The sequence below is a fragment of the Pipistrellus kuhlii genome, unplaced genomic scaffold (assembly GCF_014108245.1).
Source record: "Pipistrellus kuhlii isolate mPipKuh1 unplaced genomic scaffold, mPipKuh1.p scaffold_m20_p_22, whole genome shotgun sequence".
Classification (NCBI taxonomy): Eukaryota; Metazoa; Chordata; class Mammalia; order Chiroptera; family Vespertilionidae; genus Pipistrellus; species Pipistrellus kuhlii.
Window position 1 is genome coordinate 5,368,930 of NW_023425521.1, and position 15,555 is coordinate 5,384,484.

The 15,555-nt window shown below is 55.0% G+C and overlaps 1 protein-coding gene across 2 annotated transcripts; it reads left to right on the forward strand.

The window, feature by feature from the left end:
* Positions 1-1,916: 1,916 nt before the first annotated feature.
* On the forward strand, positions 1,917-15,278 carry CAVIN1 (caveolae associated protein 1). 2 transcript variants are annotated; one of them, XM_045586257.1, is made up of 3 exons: positions 1,917-2,628; positions 7,988-8,183; positions 12,604-15,278. In XM_045586257.1, exons 1-3 carry the CDS (start codon positions 2,152-2,154, stop codon positions 13,467-13,469), a joined length of 1,539 nt encoding a protein of 512 aa, XP_045442213.1. In that variant the 5' UTR covers positions 1,917-2,151; the 3' UTR covers positions 13,470-15,278. The 2 variants fall into 2 exon arrangements, with proteins under 2 accessions (XP_045442213.1, XP_036307478.1); XM_036451585.2 differs by lacking the exon at positions 7,988-8,183 and having other exon boundaries at positions 1,949-2,628; positions 12,604-13,357.
* The last annotated feature ends 277 nt before the right edge of the window (positions 15,279-15,555 follow it).

Genomic DNA, 15,555 nt, shown 5'->3' on the forward strand with positions numbered 1-15,555 from the left:
AATGCTAAAAAAATAAAAGAAAAATGCTGAGCAATATATAAATTCGATCATATATGCAGAGACTTTCTATAGAAGATTCCACCAGAAAATAGTAACAATTGTCTCCTGGGAAAGAAATTAATTACCGAAGACAGTGATAGAAAGAAAACCTTTTCACTACATTTTTTTCTTGCTACTCACAATTTGTATCTTGGGTGCCACCTATGGAAACAATCTAACCAATTTTTTTTTAAATGTAAGAACCTTATGAAGGTCCAGTAAAATTCTACTGTCACTCTTCTTGTTTCTAGAAATCTTATCAATTCCCATGGAAGCAACTTAAACTGCCAAAATACGTATTCTTTTAAATTCTAAAATAAACGGGTAATCTTTCAGGTCATATATATATATCAAATTATCCATAATATATCATGGATATATATATATATATATATATATATATATATATATATATATATGATTTGATATATTATGGATAATTTGATATACCAGCTATGATTTTATATACCAGTTATAATTTTATATACCAGCTCATTCTACTTGGATCACAAACAAGAAAGCCATTTGTTTCTAAGAAAACATCTACCGAAGTGTTCGGGGAAATATTCATCGGGACCATCCCAGACCATCCCAGACAGTGAGCTCTCCAACTGGGCTGATGGAGCCCTGGGTTTCCACCAAGCCGTTTTTCACTCTTCCTAACAATAATGCATGCCAGTCTAGCACAGATCTTTTGCCAAGACCATCACCCACCCAGCTGGGGAAACCCAAGCTTGGTTTCCTAACTAGGGAAAAGGTTTGCAGCTTTTCTGGGGGAAAGAGGGCTGGTGCTGCTCCAGCAAACTCACAGGGCTGTGCTAGAGAGCAAAATGGGGTGCATGGGCAGCCTCTCTTCCCCTGGACTTCTGAGCTAAGGGTCCTCCTTGGTCCTGCCCCTCGGTACTCGTTATGGTTGAAAATAAGTCGGTAGTTACTCTTCAGGCCCACAGGCTCAAAGCCAGCATATGTGGGTGGCCACGTGTGCCCACCCTGCACTAATGAGGTACAAAGTGTGAGAGGAGGCCGGGGACCTGGTGTGCGTGCCAAACCAATGCCAACCTGCAAGCAACCTCAGGCAGGTCACTTGCCTTTCCCAGGCCCACCTGTTCCTTCTGTCAAATGAGCAGGTGGGAACGGAAGATCTCGGATTGCTAAACACTATCGAATAGTATCTAGGATCTAGAAAGAAGGGGGCATTCCTAGATCCTGCTCTGAGATTAGCGTCATCTAGGTCTCTGGGGCCGGGATACACACAGGGAAAGCTGGTTTTTAGAGAAAGTTTAGAAGTGGGGAAAGGCTTTACTTTTTTACTCGATGGCCTGTCGTAATCCCATTCTGTTAGGATAATCCTAAGAGGGACCTGGAGAAGCTGGGCAGCCCCTCACCAGCACTGCGACCCTAACTTGAGTTCTCTCTCCGGTCCTTTCCTAAACACCCCCTGGAGCTTGTAGAACCGCAGTGGGTGGCTTAAAGGGTGGGGTAGTTAAGAGGCTTCTCAGAGATTATGGGTAACTTTCCCTTTCAAAAAGCTGGGCACAGACCAATACAACACTTCGCATGTAACTTTAGGGTCCCGTGTTCCACTTGACGTCCCGCTCTGGCACCTAAAAGGCCGGGGTGGGTTTGCAGGTGAGCAGAAAGAGAGGGCAACGCAGAGCGACATTCTAGGACCTGTTGCCTCTCCAGCTAACATTCCTCCGCCCCAGGCCTGCTCCTCCCGCCTCCGCTGCCAGCGGCCGCCCTAGTCTCCGCTCCAACTATTCCAACCATCCTGGGAAGGGTGGGGCACTAAGGCTCCTGGGTCCCCCTTGGTTCTCCCCCCCCCCCCCCCCCCCGCCCCTCTCAATCCCATCACCGGTTTTCCCTTCTGCCCCGGTCCCTCCTCTTCTGGGCCGGGGCCAGCCAATGGGCGACGAGACTCCCGGGTTTGGCGTGGGAGCGGGGGAGCTCAGAGGTCCCCCGCCCCGCAGCTCTGGCCACAGTCCCGGGGCGCACGGACGTGGCTAGAGTTTCCTCCGCTCTCCGATCGCTCTCCCCCCTCCCGCTCTTCCTCCGCTCACGGTCTCCAGCTCCAGCCGGCCGGCCCCGCACGGCTCCTCCGGGTAGCCAGCCATGGAGGACACCCAGCTCCATATCATCGAACAGCCGCTGTCCGGGTACCCGGACGCCGAAGACCCGGCGTCTTCGCTCCTGCGGGCGCCGGCGGCGGCGGCGGAGGAGCCGTCGGGGGCCGGCTCGGAGGAGCTGATCAAGCCGGACCAGGTGAACGGCGTGCTGGTGCTGAGCCTCCTGGACAAGATCATCGGCGCCGTCGACCAGATCCAGTTGACCCAGGCCCAGCTGGAGGAGCGGCAGGCGGAGATGGAGGGCGCCGTGCAGAGCATCCAGGGCGAGCTGAGCAAGCTGGGCAAGGCGCACGCCGCCACCAGCAGCACGGTGGGCAAGCTGCTGGAGAAGGTGCGCAAGGTCAGCGTCAACGTGAAGACGGTGCGCGGCAGCCTGGAGCGCCAGGCCGGCCAGATCAAGAAGCTGGAGGTCAACGAGGCCGAGCTGCTGCGGCGCCGCAACTTCAAAGTTATGATCTACCAGGTGAGCCGGCCAGCGGACCGCCCGCGACGCCCTGTGCCCGGCCCGCAGTCCCAGGCCGGGGCTCGGGGCCCGGGGCGGGGGACCTCCCTGCCCGCGGCGCAGCGCGGCTCGTCCCCGCCAGCCCGCCTTGGCCCGGGCACCCACCCTCCTGCGGGCGGGTGCGGCTGGGGTGGGTGGGGTGGGGTGGGTGGGGTGAGCAGCGGATTCCTGGAGCCCGCGGAGGGGCACCCTCGGTACCCCGCATCTCCTCCCCAAGCCCTCCCCCTCCCGTGTCAAACACACAGTGGGACCTTGTTAGGGGGCTGGATTCGGGGACCTGGCCCCCTGCAGACAGCTCCTGAGCGGGCTCTATCAGTCTCTCCACTCCGCGGAGGTTTGGGGGGACAGCCGTGGGTAACTTCTTACAGGGGACCCGCTGTAAACGGACAAGGGCGGCGCGGCCCGCTTTGGGGCCTCCGGCGCTGCCGGCCCGCCCGCCCGATATAGCGGGTGATTCAGGGCCCAGGCACGCACCGGCGGGCCGTGCCGGGCGATGGCCGCCAGGCCAGCGCGCCCCCGAGGACCCCGCACCCCGCACCCCCGCCGGGCCCTCGCCACCTACCCCGTCCCCTCGGTGCCATGCGCCCCCGGCTTCCCCGCGCCTTCAGGTCCCTGGGGACACCCAGCAGCGGCGCGCCCGCCCCTGCGCACCCTCAGCCCGAAGGAAGCAGGCAGGTGGGGCCGGGGCGGGGGTGAGGAGGGCAGGGGGAGACGGGGGGGGGGGGGGGCCGGCGGGGGGGAGCGGACAGCCTCCGGGTCCGGCGGTCCGGGCGGTGAATCACCGCGCATACCTGCGGGGGCGGCGGGGAGCGGGCCGCGGGCTGGAGGAGGCTGGCGTGTCCCAGGCCCCGCCCCGGCCGCTGGCGGCTTCCAGCGCACCTCTCCCCATTCCTCCGGGCAGGATGAAATGTGGTTTTTGTATCTTCACCACAAATAAACTGCCCCTTCCACTCCCCCTCCCCAATCTCATTAAGGTGGGCCGCCGCTGAGGGCTGGGTGATCTTTGCTTGGGGGGGGGGGGGATGTGCCCAGCTTCACCTCCTCTCGGCTTCCCGCAGGCCTGGTCCACGTTCCTACCCCAAGGAGGTGAGATCGTGGCGGGTGGGAGGGGGTAATCCTAAAAGAGGGAGTGGAAAGGAAAGGAAGGCTGGATTTCCCACACTCCCTAGGTGAGGAGACCGCTGTCAGGGAGCTTTGGTTTCACTGGTGACTCTGGGACCTGGTCAAGCTGGCTTCTGAGTGACCATCTGGGATGCCACGAGGTCCTTGGGTTGGTCTCGCTAGAAGGAGCTAAGAAAGATGCAGATTGGGACAAGCAGTTTGGAGACACTGTTTGGAGCAGCTGGGGGGCGGGGGGCCGTGAGCTGGCACTTACACCTGAGGAGGGGGTGGTAGGACAGAGGCAGAAGTGGCACCCCTACCCCCCTGCCCAGGGATTCCTCCCCATGGGCACTTGACTTTTAAAAAGCTTTGCTTCTCCCCAAACAGCGTTATCTGGTAGAAAATGCTTGCTTTGGGTTGTTCCCACTTGCTCTAACTGCTTGGAAGGAGCAGAATGGTGTGTGTGTGTGTGTGTGATTTTTAAAGAGATCTACCTAGCATGGAGAGGCATCAATGGAAGGAGAACAAGACAGGGGAGCCCGCCAGCTTTAGGTAGAGGTAGAGGGTCGCCATGGAGTGACCTTCTCACTTTTAATAGCCTGGGCTGTGGAACCTGGGGAAAGTCTTGGTTGGGATAAACATTCCTACGTTAAAGATGGAGATTCTGGGAGGATGGGTGTGGAGGGAGAGCATCCCCCTGTTGCCGCCCCTCAGCAGCTGGCAGGGAGCTGTGGCTGAACCTTGTGTGTCTCAGGGTGGCTTTGACTGCACCTGTACTAACCCAGCTGGGAACAGAGAGCTGAGGCAGAGGGAATAGCTCAAACTGAGGGCCCTGAGCCCCCTAAATGTCAGGGCAAACAACTAGGAACTCAAGTGGTCCCAACTCGGAGAGGAGCTCAGAGCTCAGGAAAGGATTCCAGCGATAGGGTGGGGCTCAGGGAAGCAGAACTTCCCTGAGCTGTAAAGCAGATGTTCTAGGTGGGGGGGGGGGGGGGGGTGCGGGTGGGAGTGCTCCCATGCTGGAGGAAGGCAGAGGCTACTCCTCCCAGAGGCCTGCAGGCCTGGGAAGAGAATGAGGTAAAAATAGCTCTGTGCCTTGGCAGACCTAATAGGGAAGACTGGGGGCGGCAACGTTTATGGTAAAATCAGGCTGTTGGGGTAGGATGCTTGGCTTGGAGAAAGGCCTCCTAGGATCCTGTGAGTTCTCCAGCGAGCTCTCCAGTGTGGGAACAGGAGGAGATTCAGTATTCCCCACTGTCGATGTGGGGAGGGGATGATATTGGCAAGGGGGCAGGAAGCCTGAAAGGGTGGGAAGGTCCCAGCTGTGGGATCAGGTCAGCTGACCTCTTACGCCTCCTTCCTGGGGGATCAAGGAGGGAATCCCTTGCCTGGCTCCACCCCAGATTCAGGGAACTGTTAAGTTCAATGATGACGTCACAGGTTAAGTTTGCATTTGTGTACACACGCGCACACACGCACACACAATTCAGCCCCCCTGTCTCCACTGAAACAAAAAGTGGCAGTTTGTCATCCCATCCCAGCTAGGCAACAGTTAGTGAATGAAAGAAGTGAATTCTACTAGTAGTTTGGGGTCAGTGGACTGAGAACTGCTGGGAGGATCAGGCAGATTGCGGGCACCGTGTAAACAGGAGGAGCTGTGATCCTTCAAGAGCCAATTCCCTGAGACAATAATTTGGATATTCTTAGAGTTCTTTTAGAATCCAGAAAGGGAAGCTAAAATGGAAATAAATGTTTTTTGGAGCAGTTTTGATGAGGCAGTTGGTGACCTGCACACCAGTGCTTGCTCCAAGTGCTTGAGGTTGGGACAAGAAGGCACTTAAAGGGTCCAGCAGAGCGTGGGCGTCAGAGGGGAGGACACCTAGGCTGGAGGGCTTGGTGACTTCTCCCCAAACCCTAACCCAACCTATAGCTTCTTCCTGGACCCAAGGCAAATCAAGGCTACTTTGTTCCAGAACTCCAAAACATTTTTAAAAAAAATGTTTTTATTGATTTTAGAGAGAGAGGAAGGAACATCAATGAGAGAGAAACATCAACATTGATTGGCTGCCTCCTGCTACCCCCAAACTGCTGGGGATTAAGCCTGCAACCCAGGCATGTGCTCTGAGCGGGAATCCAATTGGCGACCTCTTGGTGCCTGGGTCACTGCTCAACCACTGAGCCACATGGCCCGGTCCAGAACCACAAAACTTTGTAAAAAATATTTCCAACTTGAGGTTCTGGTCCTTCTCAGCCTAGTGGCCATGGAGAGACTGCTTATCATACTTTTGCTCCAAAAAACCGAGTTTGGGTTGTTTTTCCTGGTCACTGGGTCGAACGCAGGGAGGGCACTTTTAGGGGTATTTCTAAGACTAAAGAAAATCATGCTCCTCGCTCTAATTTTTTTTTTTTTTTTTTTTTTTTTTTTTTAGTAAATTAAGTCTGACCATTGTAAAGGTCAGTCAAGAAGGGGAGGCAACTGGGAGAGCAAGGAGAAGGATTATTGTCGTTAAGCAAGCCACCTCAGAGAGGTGGTTTGTTCTATTTTAAAAAATCATACCACAGTGAGAGTTTCGTCATTTTGTCGTGGTCGATTTTTTTGAGCTGGGCGATGCTTCAGAGATAATCAACTGCAGTTTCTTCCTTTTGTAGCGGAGGAAACTGCGGCCCAGAAAGGGGAAGTCACTTGCCTATTGTCACTTGAGTGATTGGGGGGGGGGGGTCAGAGCTGAAATCAGAACCCAGGTGTACCCCACCCCTTCTGCTACACTTTCTGCTCCCCACCTCCTCCTTTCACCCTTGGCCGCCTCAGCAGAAACCGGAGTGGAGGTCAGCCCTAACGGAGGGTTATTCTGGCGCCTTCCTTCTCTGAGGGAGACAGCCTAACAGTCCCGGCCCTGGGGCTGCGTTGTGTGTCTGTGTGCGCAGTGGCGGCTCGCAGTGGCGAAGGTTGGTGGCCGTTAGCTGCTCAGCCTCACAATGCTGACGAAGAGGCAAGGTGTGATCACCTGACCAGTGATGGTGGGAGCGGGGACGGGGAGGAGAGCAGGTGTGAGCACTGGAGCTCTCCGGCCAGTGGGGTGTCTCCTGGCATGGCCTCTGCATCTGGCCCGAAGGGACCACATTAGCCCCTGTCTCCTCAGTCTCCCTGCCACTCCAGCCTTCTCCCTGCACCCCACCGGGCAGGTTGGCACCTGCTGCCTTGTGTTTTTGTGGCTGCGGGCCATCACTCATCACTGCTGGCACCAGAGGCTGGGAGTGACCCCAATTGTCCCCTCCCCCCAACTTCTGATTGTCCAAAGCAAGAGTAATGGCTCAGCCCCTCAGGAGGGGGAGTTGGGAGCTGCCGCTGGGTACCCCAAAGTGTAGGCCCACCTGTCACAAAAACAGCTTTTTAAAAAAATATTTTATTGATTTTTTACAGAGAGGAAGAAGGAGAGGGAGAGAGAGAAACATTGATGAGAGAGAAACATCAACAGCTGCCTCCTGCACACCCCCTACTGGGGATGTGCCCTTGACTGGAATCAAACCTGGGACCCTTGAGTCCGCAGGCTGACGCTCCATCCACTGAGCCAACCCATTCAGAGCAAGCTTGTTTTTTTTTTTTTAAATCCTAATTTCTCTGTGCATCTTGCTACCCCATGCATGGGTGGAGGGAAGGGTGACAAGAGAGGCAGGAGGCAAGGACATGGCCAGAAGGAAATAGAGGCCATGCCTCTCTCTCTCCTATCCGGGCGGCACCCTGGGCCCGCCCTGCCCAGGGGAGTAATGAGAACTGGGATCCGCAGTGTCTGGCTCTGAGGACAGTGAAGTTGTTCGCCTTCTCTTTTATTCATGGGAGCCTCTCCAGTTAGAATCCAACAACTGGCCTCTTAGGAAGCTCCTACTCCCAGCAGCCTCTTCCCCCATCACTCCAACCTAGTAGGGACAGAAGGTAGGAGGCCACGGACAGGCCTGGGGAAGATTCTAGAGGGAAGAAGGGAGGGGGTTCCTTTTAAATTGTGTTTATTAATTCATGGGTCTGGGTTTGTTCCGCCCCCATCAGCCCCAGGGCCCTCCTGATGAAGCGTTTAAAATGTGGTTTCTTTCCGTCCTAATACATTGTGTCCTCCCTTCCCCACCCACCTCCCGCTTCCCGTCTCTGCATGCTCACCAAGGCCTTTCTCTCCACCCTCCCCACACCCGTTCCAAACTCTGTTTAAACCCCTTTTCCTCACCTTAGCCCAAGAAGAAGCTGAGTGCACCCTCTGACCTGGTCACACCCAAGATCGTGCCTTTTGACCTTCTGCCTGAGACTGAGCCCTTTGACCTGAAGCCTGACACAGTACCTGAGCTCCCACCCTTTGACCAGACGCCTAGGGCGCTGCCCTATTACCCAGCTCCTGAGCCTCTGCCCACCCCAAAGGAGCCGACAGCCGGTGGGGGTGCTTAGGGCCTCCTGGGCCCCAGGGGGCGGTGGGCATGGGTGTCACTACAGGCCACCATCCGCTCACCGCTCAGCAGTGGTCTGTGCGGGCCGGCCGGCCTGTTCCAAGCCGCTGCTCCGTGGTGGTGGGTGGTGGGTATTAGGAAACACTCTCGCATGAGGCAGAGTTCAGGCAAATGTGGAGTGTGCAATAGGGTGGGAGGTGAAGGGCAGGGGCCCTCCTTTCTTAATAGTGACACTCCACGCACCATACTTGAGCTGCACCCAATGCTGCCCTGCATGAAATTGCATGAAAACGTGGCTTCAGATTCTCCCTTCCCATACCCCTCAGGGCAGGCCAGTTTGGCTCAAAGAGAGCCCTCATGAGGCCCAGGCCCGGGGTCTGTTCTGTGCCTTCTCCTCCCGCCCCCTCTCCCCACCCCCATGTATCTGGGGAAAACATTTACACTTATTTTTTCCAGTTTTAAAAAAAAATGTTTTGCAAAGAGATCCCTTATGTTTGCCAGATCCTGCCTTGGGCGGGGCACTCAAAAAGCTGCCAACTCCGAGAGGCCAGAAGGGGTACATTTTAACTGGCTCTGGCTCGGATCTTCTGGCCTCCCTATAGCACAGTGTTTCTCAACTTCTTTTCTTTTTCACAATCGTCCCCCTGAGGAGTCCCTTTAGACATTTCCCCCCTGATCGTCCCCTCCCCGATGACATTTTAATCTTCTAGTTATACTATATATCTGTTTATGTACAGGGGACTCTTCGGAGCACCTCAAACATTGACACTATCTAAAAATCTCCCCTCAATCGCCAAGAGTCAGTTTCCATCTTGTTGGGGACAATGTCACTCCTGTTGACAAGATCCCACTGTGGCAGAAGAGAAGGGCCCTCTGACTTGGGTTTCTCTTACTCCCTTGTCTTGGCAGTCTAAAGCAGAGTGCCTGAATGTTCAAGACGTGCCCTTTCTTTCACCTCTTCCCCAATCTGCACCTTCTTCTAACGCCCTCTCTGAGCAGATCCTAGGTCTCCGAAGTATCTTTCCAAAGTCTTTCTCTGGCCGTTCCCAAGCAGTAGTTGGGGACAGAGCTGGTTCACTTACGACATTATCCCTTCTCCCTGACAAATGTGAAGTGCCTGGCCAAGGACCAGGCACATAGTAGGTGCTCAATAAAATTATCATATTTTCTTCCTAAGCCAGAGGATCTTAAGCCTATACAGCAGGGTTGGGGAGTGGTGTGGGAGGGCTGGAAGCTCTCTGGGGCTCCTCTAAATGCATCCTGGACTGGTGCCTTCCTGGGTTGGGGAGTGTGTGTGTGTGCTTGGGGGGTGGGGGATGGGGCAGAGGAAGCTGTGCATGCTTTTGTTCAGACCTGGTCATTAAAGGTAACTCTGGAAACCAAGCCTGTTGGGAGTGGTGGTTTTGTTTAATAAAAAAAAATTAAAAAAACACACACGTGAAAACAGAATAAGTGGAGCCTTCCCTCCTTGCCACCCCCTAAGGTCCCTCCTTTAGTTCAGGAGCTGTGCCAGGGAAGTAGGGGTGGGACAAAGTTGCCTGGCCTGAGTCCCCAGGGTGGGAGGGAGGGGCTTTGGATCTTGTTTATGGTTGTTGTAGCAACAGGCAGATTGGGTGGGCCCAAGATAGCACTCCAAGGCTATGAGTCATAGAGGAAACCTGGCTTGGAAAGGGGAAGAAAAGAGAAAATCCATTAATGGAGGGGAAAAGCTAAAGTCACGGCGGTATACCAGCTCCAGAACCAACCGGCTGGTTGCTCATGAATTTGGGTCACGTTGTTTCTTCCCCTATGTCCTGCCTTCTACCAAGAAGGGCAGCTCCTCCAGTGTAAGCCATCCTTCTGGGGGAAACCTACAATGAATGTGCTTCTATTCCCAAGTACCTATCTGGGCTGGGAGAGATGCCCCCAAATCCAGAAGTAAACCTCCCCTCCCTGGGATTGCTCCCTGACATTGTATTTGAGCCCTTCTATCAGGTACTAGAAAGATGGGATTGTTACAAGAAGTCTGCAGCTCTCTCCCCAGCCCTGTTCACTTCCAAGCTCAGTTGGCAAAGACCTTTATCTAGGAAGCCAGAGGCCAGGAAAACCAGCCAGCTCAGCCTTTAAGGGGGGGTAGGGTGAGGCTGGGGGTGGGGTGGGGGGTGGCGGAGATCAGGAATGCTGGGAGTGGGGCAGGGAGACAATGTGGATTTGTTTTCCAGCAGCTGGGACTGTTTCCTGACTATTCCCCGCCCATCACTCTTAATCCTTCTGAGCCCATCCACATTGTCTGAGCTTACTGAAAGGAGTGTTTCTCCTCACCCTTTGGTGCCAAGTATGTGGGTTTTTATTCTGGGAGGCTGTAAAGGAGAGATCAGAACTGAAATTTTTTATACAGGAGTGCAGGTAAATTTGGGGTGGAGATAGATGGAGGCAGTGGAGAGTTAGATCTTAGAGAGGCCTAGAATTGTGTGAAAGAGAAGACTCAGTAGTAGACAGAGAGAACTAATTGTAAAGGAGACCCAAGGACTACAACTGGAACTAAGGGAATGCTGAGAGGTTGGGTCTCTCGTATACTCAGAACCTGGGAAACACCTCTTCAATGCCTCTGTAAGTGGGAAAAGGCAGAGGGATGAACAAAACGTAGATGCCCATAAAAGTACTAGGCCTGCTATGGCCAGTAGAGACTACAAGTCCCAGCATTCCCGGTGCCCAGGTCATCTTGACTGCTGGGAAGTGTAGTCAAGTAATGAGAGCTGAGGTAGCTTGGTGTCCAGAAGAGCTGGTGCCAATTTGGGGAGAAGGGGTGGAGCCAGCATTCCCTTTGTCCCTGCTAATGCTATTGACAGGGAGGGAAGGAAGTTGGGAGGGGTGTTCCTAGTTTTCAGTGTAAACCAGGAAGCGGGGGATGCAGATGAGAGAGAAAAGGGAAGAGGTTGAGAGCTGGGAAAAGAATTTCTGCAGCAGGTAGTGCAGAGATACCAAGTGGCCAGTGTGTGTGTGTGTGTGTGTGTGTGTGTGTGTGTGTGTGTTTGTTTCTGAGAGGGCTCAGCTCATGTTGCCTCATTTTTTCTCAGTTGGGATTTTCTTACAATTCTGGGAAACAATCTTCAGAAAAACTGCCTCTCATTCCTTTGTCTGAAGTCTCTAGAGCACATGTGTCAAACACAAGGCCCGCGGGCCAAATCCGTCCCGCCAGGCCTTGCAATGTGGCCCGAACCGCGCTGTCATCACTGCACTCCGCTGCGTTTCCATCACAATGACAGTTTATGACTGTTCAGTAAACCATTTGGCCCGCGATTTAGGCTGGATTTTAGATTTTGGCCCCTTCTCTGATTGAGTTCGACACCCCTACTCTAGAGAGTCTGCACCAAAGAGGAGATGCTGTTTATGCCCCGAGTTATGGCCCCTTTCCCTTTCTGTGCTCAGCCTCCCACACCTTCTGGTGTGATCCTGAGAATCTGAAACGCTAGCCCAGAGTCAGGATCTTGGAAAAATCTTTCCAGAATGGAAGACAGAGGTGATGCTAGGTCTTCCGAGAGGAAAAGGGAATAACTGGCTCTGAACTTCTGGGTCTCAGGGAATGTGGGACCACCATCCTACTTGAGCTCCAATTTGGGTGGGGGAAAGCAATAATGGAAAAGTAATCCCTTTCTTCCATTCCAAAGCAGAGAAGTCAGACCAGAAGAGATATCCGGGGGAAAAACATGCCCTTGGCTGCCAGCCAACTTTTTCCTCTTTCTTCCCTGAATTTCTACATGAGGGAAAAATGCACTGGTAGAGCCAAAGAGTATGAGGAGGTCAAAGGGGTGGTGGTGGAGGGGTGGTTAGGACATGGGCCTTCTCCCCTAAGACTTGTTCTGAAATTATTTGAAATCTGGAAAACGCACTCCCTTGACCTTGCCTTCAAGCTACCTTACTTGGTGGTCGCCTGATAGTGGCTGTGTGTTCATCTCCCCTCCCTGAACTTCACTTAACCTGAGGAAACAGTTCTCAAACCCCTTTGCTTTTGGGCCTGGCTCGGGGCAGTGTGCGACGTAGTGCACCAGAGGGCGCTCTGCCCTTTTCCAAAGTTCAGCTGTGTTCACGCAGAAAGAAGCGGTTTATGGTAAGAAGGCTGGACATAGGTACAAGGACAGAGTTGGAGGGCCGCAGAGATTTTTAACCGGAAAAGCAATTACAATACACGCCAATCTCTGGCCCGGAGCTCTTCCCCCTCCTTGCCCTATCATTCCTTCGACACATTTATGGGGTGCCAGGCTCTGGGGGATCCAATGGCAAACGACACAAGTCCAGGTCGATTTCACGGGTCCCACACACTCTCCAGGATCACTGCCCCTCCTGCCTCGGGTTCACCCAGCATCCCTCCCTCCCCAAGCTCATCACCCCACTCATCTCTTCCCCACCCCCTCTGCTCTCCCTCCATAGGACGAAGTGAAGCTGCCGGCCAAGCTGAGCATCAGCAAGTCGCTGAAGGAGGCGGAGACCCTGCCGGAGAAGGAGGGCGACGAGCTGGGCGAGCAGCCCGAGGAGGACGCGGCCATCGAGCTGTCCTCGGACGAGGCGGTGGAGGTGGAGGAGGTCATCGAGGAGTCGCGCGCGGAGCGCATCCGGCGCAGCGGCATGCGGCGCGTGGACGACTTCAAGAAGGCCTTCTCCAAGGAGAAGATGGAGAAGACCAAGGTGCGCACCCGCGAGAACCTGGAGAAGACCCGCCTCAAGACCAAGGAGAACCTGGAGAAGACGCGCCACACGCTGGAGAAGCGCATGAACAAGCTGGGCACGCGCCTGGTGCCCGCCGAGCGCCGCGAGAAGCTCAAGACGTCTCGCGAGAAGCTGCGCAAGTCCTTCACCCCGGACCACGTGGTCTACGCGCGCTCCAAGACGGCCGTGTACAAGGTGCCGCCCTTCACCTTCCACGTCAAGAAGATCCGCGGGGGCGAGGTGGAGGTGCTGCCGGCCACCGAGATGGTGGAGGTGGGCGACGGCGACGACGAGGGCCCCGGCGCCGAGCGGGGCGAGGCCCTCGACCTGCTGCGCGGCAGCAGCCCCGACGTGCGCGCGCTGCTGGAGATCACCGAGGAGTCGGACGCCGTGCTGGTGGACAAGAGCGACAGCGACTGAGGCTGGGGGCGTGCCTCGGGCTCCTCCGGGGGGGGGGGGCCGCCCCTCCCCACCTCTTCCTGCCGCCACCCCCCTTCCCGCCCCCCAACCCTGATGTCTTCTTCTCTCGAACTTTTTTTCTTTTTCGCATTCTTTCTCCGGCCCCAGCCACCGGGCTGACCTATGTCTAAATTGAGAACCCCTTCTCCCCCAAGTAGCACCCCTCCAAGCCTTACATCTGCTCCTGAGATGGGAGCGGGAGGCAGCGCCCACAAAGAGCAGCCCCCATGGGGGCGCAGTCTGGGTGGAAATGGAAATGAACGCGATCCACGTTCTGCTGGTGCACGTTGGGGGTGCTACGGGGGGGGGGGAGGGGATGTTATCATTTACATAGTCGGCCCCCATGGGGGCAAAGCTGCCTTCCCCCTCCCGCCCCCTCACGTGTCCAGCTGCTGTCATTCCGGCTCTCGGAGCTCTTCTTTCCCATCGTGATCCCTGGAGGCTTGGGAGCCAACATTAGCATAACAGAAAAGAGTGAATTCTGACGGAGGCCTTTGCCCACGTGGGAGGGCCCATCCCGGAAGGACTTGAAAGCAGCTTTTTGGGAGAATGTGGGCTGGAGAGAGGGCAGAGTGAGCCGTGAACCTGGGCGAGGGTCCAGCACGGTCTGCCAAGGGTCCCAACAAGAGGGGCTGGAGCCGAGCCTCTAGAGCCCGTGGGGGGCAGAGTGGAGGCCAGCACCCTTACATGTTGATGCATCTGCACACGGGAACTCCTGGCTATGGTTTTGGGAAGGAGAAGAGGAAATGGTGGTCGGTGGAAATGGCTGAAGAGAGGAGCATTTGCCTCATTGGCAGCATGAGAAACACGGGACAGGGATCCTATCTTACTGGGGTTCTCAGAAGAATGGTTAGAAAGCGATGGTCCAAATAGAAAAGAGAAGTAAGCCTCACCCCATTCCTCATCCGAGATCTGGGTGGTACCCCAGGAGCAGTCCATTTGTCAAAGCCCAGAAAATTAGGGTCCCAGAAGGACAGCATCAGGCTGTGGGGAGCTGGGAGTTATGGGGTGGGGAGTAGGGGGATGAGGCAGACTAGAAAGGGAGCAGAGTGCTAGTGGCCAGGCCACCAAACAGAGCCGGAGGGGAAGTGAGAGTATCATGACTGTGTATGGAGCAACCCAGCCTTGCCTGATTCTTCCCAAGATCCTTCCCTAGAACTAGTATAAGAGCTGCAGGACTCGCCAAGACCTCCGAGCCCTTTGGGGTTCCTCTCCTGAATCTTTGGGGCTGAGAGGGTGGTTGCTTCCAGGTTCTCCTCAGGATACTCAAGTCCCAATAAAGGGGGTTATCAGACGCAAGGACAACTTCCCTCCCCTGCAAGTCGCATGGCTCACAAGTTCCCTTAAGAAGAGGCTGAAAGCTCTGGCCGGTTTGGCCCAGCGCATAGAGAGAGCATTGGCCCGTGGATTGAAGGGTCCCGGGTTTGACCGGTTGCAGGTTCCTCCACAGCCGGGGGTCCCTGGTCCGGGCTTCTGCAGGAGGCAACCAATCAATGTGTTTCTCTCACTTGGATGTTCCCCTCTGTCCTTCCCTCGCTCTTCCACTCTTCTCTAAAAACCAGTGGAAAAATATCCTCAGGTGAGGATTACAAAAGAAGAGGCTGAAGGATTTCTCTTCTTGGCCTTATCTTCCCTGCTCAGCTTTTAAGAATTGCAGCTAATTGCTTTAAGGGGTGGAGGGAGGGAGGGAGCTGGGGATAAACCTTTTTTTACAATACAAAGCTTTGCTTCCCCCTTCCCTTTTCTTGGACCCCTTCTCTCGGGAATGCTTGGAGCCAGGTCAGCTGAGGGAGGATGGGGATGGGGACATGGTCCCCAGGTGCTGGTGGGCTGAAGGGGCCTGAGCTCTGGGCAGACGCAGTTTCCTGCTGGCTCTCGGAGTCTCTCATGTTGCTGTGTCCTGGTGAGCAGCCCGACCAATAAACCTGCTTTTCTAAAAGGATCTGTGTGGGACTGTATCCTCCAAAGGCAGTTCTATAGAAGGAGTCACCCAGGACAAGAGGGAACCATGAATGAATGGAGGGAGGGAGGGAGGGAGGGAGGGAGGGAGGGAGGGAGGGAAAAAGAGAAGACTATTGGTTTAAACTTGCCTGACTTGCCTGAGGTGTGTGTGCGGGGCATTATTATCGCCCCCATTTTAGAGATGAAGTAACGGAGTGACTTGCCTAAGGTCACATAGCTGGTAAGTGGTGGAGCTGGAATTAGAAGCCAGGCATC